This window comes from Dicentrarchus labrax, unplaced genomic scaffold (assembly GCF_905237075.1).
Source record: "Dicentrarchus labrax unplaced genomic scaffold, dlabrax2021, whole genome shotgun sequence".
NCBI lineage: Eukaryota > Metazoa > Chordata > Actinopteri > Moronidae > Dicentrarchus > Dicentrarchus labrax.
Window position 1 is genome coordinate 20,513,462 of NW_026136718.1, and position 8,418 is coordinate 20,521,879.

The 8,418-nt window shown below is 41.9% G+C and overlaps 1 protein-coding gene across 3 annotated transcripts in view; it reads right to left on the minus strand.

Annotated features, from left to right (window-relative positions):
* Nucleotides 1-8,418, minus strand: part of hcn2b (hyperpolarization activated cyclic nucleotide-gated potassium channel 2b) — a 47,011-nt gene extending 38,593 nt beyond the window's left edge. The window contains exons 1-3 of one of the 3 annotated variants that reach the window (XM_051376065.1): nucleotides 8,178-8,418; nucleotides 6,872-7,927; nucleotides 4,678-5,101 (exon numbers count right to left, since the gene is read on the minus strand). In XM_051376065.1, the coding sequence (XP_051232025.1) occupies nucleotides 4,678-5,101; nucleotides 6,872-7,749 (1,302 nt within the window). In that variant the 5' untranslated portion in view covers nucleotides 7,750-7,927; nucleotides 8,178-8,418. Of the gene's footprint in view, nucleotides 1-4,677; nucleotides 5,102-6,871; nucleotides 7,946-8,177 lie in introns of those variants that run through there. The other 2 variants (XM_051376067.1, XM_051376066.1) reach the window with 2 other exon arrangements.

Consider the following 8,418-nt stretch of genomic DNA (forward strand, 5'->3'; position numbering starts at 1 on the left):
CTCCTTTGTATGGAGCTGGTCTTGTGGTCACAGTCTTATAAACACCACACACTGTGGTTTCGCTGGCAACTGGCCAGGCCTTGTTACGACTATGTGTGTCTGTGTATGAGGGTAGATTTACATGCATGTGTGTGCACTGGTGTGTAATCCTTGCTTAGCTAGGCCAACTGGAGGCTTCGCTAAATTGTAAGCAAAGCATATTCCCCACTAGGGAGCGAGAATTGTCCTACTAGGGAAGTAGGCCAGATGCTGCCTGTATGTCTGCATATAATATATACAGTATATTTATGCATATCGGAAAGCCCTGCTTTTTGGGCCAATTTGATGGTTTCTTTTATCAAAAATAAAGGCTCATTTCTCACTTGAGACCAGAAAATTGTTAGAATAAGGCCAGACACAGTGTGTGTATCATGTCTCAAACACACACACATTGCTGTGAATTTACAGTTTGGGGGCAGCCAGGTCAGGACATTCTCTGACTCAACCCGTCACCTCACAGGCCTCACTGACCTAAACTCGCAGCTCACTTGAATATAAAAACCTGCTCTTCTCTAAATCCCAGAGGTCCAAATCTCTCTTGTTAATTACAGTCTGAAAATAAGAGAGCCAACCAGTCTAACATATTCCTCCATCCAACCCGACCAACACACACCCCCACTCACCAGTGTGCATGATTCTTACTCATGCAGCTCTGGGCATTGTGTCTTATGAATTTCTTTGACTTTATCCTGTTTGTAATTTCCACATCAAATGCTTGAAATGCTCATTAACATAGTATTGTGTATTTTAGTTGTCTATGCTTTAAACATCTCCTCCTTATCTAACATATATAGAATATCTACATATATATTCAGCATCAAGGTGTTGTTTCTTCTTGGTGAATTACATCCTGTTTGATATGAAATATATGCTGTGATGTTTCTTAATTCTTCCCTCTTCTGCATATTTTAAGTTTTATCCCTCAGCTCTTGGTTAAAATGTACTTGGCCAGAGATACTAGTATCTATACTTTGTTGGAGTATTTCCTATAATGGCTAATGGCCTGAGCCAATTTGGAGATGGAGAGAGGGAAACACGCTGTGAGGCCCTGCCCTGTGATTAGGAAGCGTTCCCATCATGATTAATGAGGCTCCAGGACTAATGTTCCCCCCGACACCAGAACAGCACCTGGCCATGTGTCACTGTCAGACCACAATCTGGGTCAAGGCACATTACTGTGACCACAACTCACAGCCTGACAAAACACAGATAAAAGACTTTCTACTCCTCTCTGCTGCACATGGTCAAATACACGTTGATCCAGACGATTCCGATGAAAACATTTAGAGAAAACTATTGAACCTGATTAATATTACTCCCACTACCATTCTCCACTCTGACTATTCACTGTCATTGTCTAGTTCATGATCTACTGGGTCATGCCAGCAAGTGTAGAGCCTTGATACAAGCTTCCTGCCACAGGAAATTGCTCTGGTTATTCCTGACAATGCTTATCTCTGCTTCAACAAACACACACACCAATCTATTCAAGGATCATGTCAAAAATACATCACTTCGCTCTGTATTTTTTTAAATGATGAGCATGGTTGCCGACCAGTATTCTCTACTCATTTGGCCTGTGGCTGAGCTAAACGGTGAAATCATCACAACACTGAGATGATCTCTCAGGAAACCCCCAAGCTGAGCGAAGCTGAGCTGAGCCGAGCTGGGCAGAGGGGAAACGCAGCCAGCCGCGTTTGGATTCGAGCTGAGCAGAGAAGAGCTCAGCTGAACTAAGCTGATGGAGGGCAGGGCTGAGTCGAAGCAAAGGAGCATTCAGTTGCGAGCATTTGGATTGGTAATTATGGTTCTCATCGAGCTCAAATTACCACTCTGTAATCAGAAGAGCAGTGGTTATTTTCAGAGTGAGGGAACGCACACATTTGATTCATAGATGCTTGGTTAGTCCAAACAGGGATCCTCAGTTTATATAGGGGAGAGTGGGGTAAGATGAGCCATTTTCCATATTTAGGATCACTACATCAAGGAAATCATAGTTTTGTCACTAACCAATATATCTGCATATATTTCAGGATGTTGTGCATCCCTTCAAACAAACAGAATGAGTGTAAACATAACTGTTTCGATAATATAGCTTGTCCAAAAAGGTGGTCTCGTGGCTCAACTTACCCCATACACGGGGTAAGTTGAGCATAGGAGTGGGGTAAGTTGAGCCATATCCCTTCTCCAACCCCACCCTCCTCCCCACCTCCACCCCACCACTCCTTCACCTTCTCCCTCCCTAAATAACACTCACTTCTTCACATTCATGTGTATTTTATTTATTTGTAAAAGGCAGAATAACTTTTTTTTATTATTATTGCATATTACTGCTAAACAGCTGTTTTGTGAAAAAACATTTTAACATGAGGATGCCTTAAAGTGCGCTTAGGAAGAAAACATTAACAGCTGTGTTTTTGGAATATACACAGAGTATGTTTTTGGATACACTTATTAAGTGCATTTTGGCTGTAGCCACCGGCTCAACTTACCCCTGGCCAAATGGCTCAACTTACCCCAGAGCTACCATTTTGACTTTATTAGTCCACACAGCTAAAATGGTGCACTTTTATGCTAGGTTTATGACCTCATGTTGTAGTTCATAGATACCACAACTGATGTATAAAACACATTTAAAATGATCTATTTTGGTCTAAACACAATTCGCATGAAACTTATGATAGACTAAATTCACTTTCAAGAGTGAAAAATGATTTTTTGGAAATAAATATCTAACCACTTTACCCATGTGGTTCTTACATTCACAGACTCCATGAAATGATGCCTTCCTCCTAAATATTTGGTCACATGATTAATGTTTTTTACCATTTCCTAGCAACAAGGGGCGGCTCAACTTACCCTTTGGCTCAACTTACCCCACTCTCCCCTACTCAGTAAGCACTTGCACATAGCAGGCCAGGGTTAATTGTGTTTATGCAGCATATTGTTATATGATGGATGATAATGCATCATCTATCTATGGATGGACACTATTTCCTGTCATGTCATCAGAAAACTTGCATTAGCCAGTCTGTCAGTATCCATTTACAACAGTTTGATGCATTGATTCGTTGGAATGCCACAGTTAAACAATAAGAAAAATAAAAAAAAGGGTAGTTCTTGTTATGAGAATAAAAAGGCAATCAGTGTCCATGGAGGTTCATTCCTTGGAAAACTCCTTTTCACTTTCCCACTGATGAGCCAAAATTAATTTTTCATGAATTTTTAACAGCATCAGTACACTGGGTTATGATGAGCTATTATCCAGCTCCTATCGGGCTTATTGTTATACAACATGGTAAAACCTCATTTTTGGTGTAAGAAAGTAATTATACAGAGGAGGATTGTTTTGATATACACAAACCACTGCACTGGAATCCAATATTGTCTTATTAATTAGAGCACAGTCAGAATGGATTCTCTCTCTTTTTATAAGCAAACACAATTGAAAGTGGTGGGGAAATACAGTCATAATATCAATCTGCAGCTTACTTGCAACTACTGCAACATCAGCAATGATCAATAAAGCTTTGATGACTTTAATCTGGAATGAAGCCAATGAGCCTTTTTGTTCGGCCCTAAAATTAATCAGCAGGATTCATAACAAACATACAACTTTGTGAAGGCTTTCTTTCAATATCTATGTCTTCAGGTAGGAATGTAAAGATCAGTCGCGAGACAGTGATGATACAAATATGTGAAGATTCAAATCGGTGAGATGAAAAATTCATTGTGAAACTCTTTTTAAACAGCAGAGGGCGCTATCTACTTTTGACTTTGCTTGTCCAACTTCCAACGTCATACAGTAGCTGTATCAAGGTGCAAGGACATCAGTTTCACTTTTGCATAGAAAAGGAAATGTGCACATATGTGTATACTTCAGAATTTTATAAAAGGTTCTATAATTGATGAAGAAACAAAGGAATCTTTTTCAGTCATAATTTGTCTTCAATTTCATTTTGTTAAACAAAATCGTGATCATGAAATGCATTGAATTGTGACTTGAGTCTACCGTTACATCCCTACTTCATGGTAACTTAAGATGCTTCATGTTGTTAAAGAACATGTTGAAGAAATGTGCAAGATATTGTCTGCAAAGGTAAGAGACATTATATTATACAGCCCGACTGAATCAAATAAGAAGATGATATATCAGCAGTAATTTTTTAAACATAAACAACAATTTATAGAAGTCTGATGACGATACATCAACTTGTCAGTGGCTTCTGGTGGAAAAACAACAGAGCAGTTTCTAAATGACCTCAAAGCTACTTTGGCATTTCTGTACAGCAATTTCTTGTTAGTTATCGGCCATACGCGATACCAATTTATCAGTAGGCTAATATCTGCTGCTAATATTGTGATATATCGGTGGAGATCTAGTATCTATAAGGGAAAAGGAAGAGCAGGATACCAAAAGTGTTCATTTCAACTGATGTTGTTTTGTGTGATTTCCTTAATAAACCAACATACCCTCACCTTGTCATCTTTACTGGCCTGTGTTTTAGACCTGTATGCTCACAGTATACCTGATCTCATTAAATCTATGTTCTCCAACCAAACTCGTTTTTCCTTGAGTGGTCAGAGTAACACCCAAATTTGTCCCTGTCATTGAATCATAAATGTGGAATGTCCTACCTCCTCCCATTGGTGGATGTACCGGATGAGTCTGGACAGCCTCAGCAGCCGCAGCAGACTGAGGATCTTAGTGAAGCGGACAATGCGGAGCGCCCGGGCCGTCTTGTACACCTCAGAGTCGATCCCTTTCTCCACGATGAGGAAGATATAATCCACGGGTATGGAGGAGACAAAGTCCACCACAAACCAGGACTTCAGGTACTTCCTCTTAATCTTCTCGGGGTCGAGGATGATCTCTGTGTTGTCCTCGAACACTATGCCGGTCCTGAAGTTCAGCACCAGGTCCATGAGGAAGAAGGTGTCAGAAACCACGTTGAAGATGATCCAGGGTGTGGTGGTCTCGTCCTTGAAGAAGGTGATGCCCACAGGGATGATGATCAGGTTTCCCACCATGAACATCAGCATGGTGAAGTCCCAGTAGAACCTGACAGGGTAAAACAGTTGGGAGAAACAAAAAATTTGCTGAACTGCTCTGAAATATGAGGGGAATCAACACGTGACACGTATACAGAAAAGTGCTAAATCTGAGCCTGTTCAGTGTGTATGAACCCAGCCTGGAATACTGAATACTCACATTGTTGTTATTTGCTATGCATATCACATGACAGCAAATATGCTGATGCTATTTGATCTACGACAACTGATTTTTTTTTTTTTTTTTTATGAAGCAGAGCTCTCTCGGGGGCCACACACACACGCACACAAACACTCAGACAACAGCGCCACCCGTGAACACAGCTACAAATGGCTTATCTTTTATGAAACGCACTTTCACTGAGTGCACTGTATCTTCTCCCGGTGAGGTAACCTATACCATCTGACTGGAGACAAGGTCAAAGCAAGGACAAGCAGAGACACGGGAATATTACAGGAAAGATAAGCTGGATGCAATTCAGTCCAAATCAAAGAACAACAGACTGTAAAGCCACAGAAAGACGATGCCAAAGCTACAGTTCTGTGTTCCATATCTGATTTGTAGTTGTTTACGTTTTTTGTTTGTCCAAAACAACCCTCAGCTTAGAATTTTAAGCATTTTAAAAGCTGATTAACAGACGATTAATTAGCAACTATTTTGATAATCAATTAAACAATTTTCAAGCAAGAATTCCAAATAATAATAAGTTAATCTAATTTCAGTTTTTCCAATGTGAGGATTTGCTGCTCTTCCTAAATATGACATTTAAAGACAAAGACACAAAATTGCTATTTTTCACTATTTTTGACATTTTATAGACAAAATGAATAATCGAGAAAATAATTGGCACATTAATGAATAATAACAATACTCCTTAAATGCAGTCCTGTATGTTTTTCATACCACTATCATGGTTGATCAGATGGCTTTTGTTACAATGCTGTCTCATCAGCGGAAAGTAAGTGGGAGCCTGCAAAGCAAAGGGCTGATTAAGGAGTATTGCTGAGTCATGACTTGAATCCTCTGTTTCAGGAAATTGTTCAGTTTTAAATATTCCTTGACACACCCCATAAAACCACAAATAGTATCCTCCGAGTGCAAGTCAGTTATAGCTGCATGTATCTTCAGAATGCAGCTGTTTTACCACTGAGGTAACTGGAGGAGCTGTCCTTGGTGCTGAGACAGATGTTTAGACACATTCCAACTTAACGACGAAACTTTTAAGTTTACTTTAACTTTAAAGTACATCTTTAGGATAAAACTCACTGAAACCAAACCTTTTTGAGGGCACTTGCTTGTCATGAATACACACGTCATACAACAGTTATTCAAATATTTGGCCAGTGTAAACAAGAATTGTCCAGAGACCCAGATGTATTAGTTAACCAGATGGTCTACAGTGCAGTGTTAAAATCAGTATTCCTCTGAGCAAATACAAAAAAACATGTCTTTATCTGTCACAAAATGGGGGATATTATATATGATCATCTTAAAACAAGGTGACTGTCTTCTTGAGGCCTGCACTGCTCAGAGTATTTCATCATATTTGGAAAAGTTAAACCTATTTGGCATCTGTGAGAACTTACATCCTTTATAATAGCATCAATAAATGACTCTCAGTCTTCATAATGGATCAAATTATCCCTTTCTAAGCACAATAAGAATACAAGCCTAAATATCTAACATCATTTGGATTTATTTATGTTGTTATTTTTATTTCCTTTCCATCTTGGCTGCAGCTTAAATAGTGTTTATGAACTTAACTCAAGTGACCCATACCTGAAGTCGCTGTATGGGTGAATAATCCAATTACCCGCGGACTTTACGCGCTCTTGTTCTTTCTCCACCGCCTTCTGGCTGCCAAACATGCGCAGGGAGAATTTGTTAACTCCGGGCTGAAGCATGGAACTAAACTGCCGCTGCATGTAAGTCTGATTCCCCCTGGAGTCTCCATCGTCCGGCACTATCTGAGAGCCATCCTCAGCTTTAGAGAATGTGACAGAGTTTCTCGACTGCTGACCCGAGGTCTGTCCTTTACTAGTCGGTGCATTGGAGAAGGAAACTCTGGAGTCCTTTTTCTCCATCGCTGCCGCGTTCTTGTCCTCGGCCCCGGGCCCCTGTGTCAGGGACCCCGCTGAAGTGATAGAATCATCCATGACTGCAGCCTTGCCGCCTTCACTTGCTGCTGCTGCTGCTGCTGCTGCTGCTGCTGCTGCTACTCCATCTGTCTGCTTCTCCTGCCTTGAGATGAGAGAGGAGAGGCTCCCTGAACTGGTCGGGTCCCTTCTACAGTCTCCGTTTTTGTTGCATATCATACCGATGGCCCCCGCTCCTATCACGCCCGCCTCTGACACCGTGTCCCTTCCACCTCTGGGTTCTGACTCTGAGCCGCCGGCAGCATCCCTCTGGCATAACAGAGCAGAGGCGGTGCTGCCACAGGCACTGACAGGTGCGGAGTCCTCGCCTCTCAGGAGCCACAGCTCATTGTTGTTGGAGTTTGTGCGCGCAATGGACGCGGCTCCGCCTCCTGGCGTCAATTTCTTCGTCCTGGTTCCTCCGCTGCTCCCATGATCCTCGCGTCTGGCCAAGCTGGCTACTTGAGGTGGTCGAGCCTGCTGGAATTTGGGCTCCTCGTCGCCGTCCTCCGCCTCCTCCATCACGGGCAAAGGCAGGAGACAAAGACAGACACTCCCGTTACCTTGAACCTGGCGAGACTGGGCGGCGGCGGAGGAAGGAGTGTGGAGTTCAAAGCAGCAAGAGCCCTCTGCTTTTCATCCACACGCCACTTTAAGGATAACAGCGCACCGGTGGCGTTGCTATGGATGCAACCTGGCACTTGTTTGTGTTTGTGTGTGTGTGTGTTAGAGAGAGAGAGAGAGAGAGAGAGAGAGAGAGAGAGAGAGAGAGAGAGAGAGAGCATTATCTCTGAGCTGCAACCACCCACAGGTAGCTTATATTGGGGAAAAAACTATGTGAACAAAATCATTTTGATAAGAACAGGACACGCCCTGTAACCCAGCAGTGTGACTAGAAAGAAAACTATTAGCTCATATATAAACACATAGATATACATGTGTAAACTCACCTGACAGGAGGCAGGAACATCCTCAGGACAAAGGTGACAGATGAAGGTTAGGCTACCAAAAAAAACACAAGTTCTCCATCTTTTGTCATCCACTCTTGATCTCAGGTGAAATCAGCCAGTGTACTGCTGTGGTCAGGTGATCCATAGTAATTCTAATACTCGATCTGTTCTGGACTGGATTTAAGAGACTTGAACAACAGCGTCTGCCTGTTGCTTTAAGCTGAACGTGGCTCCGTCATTC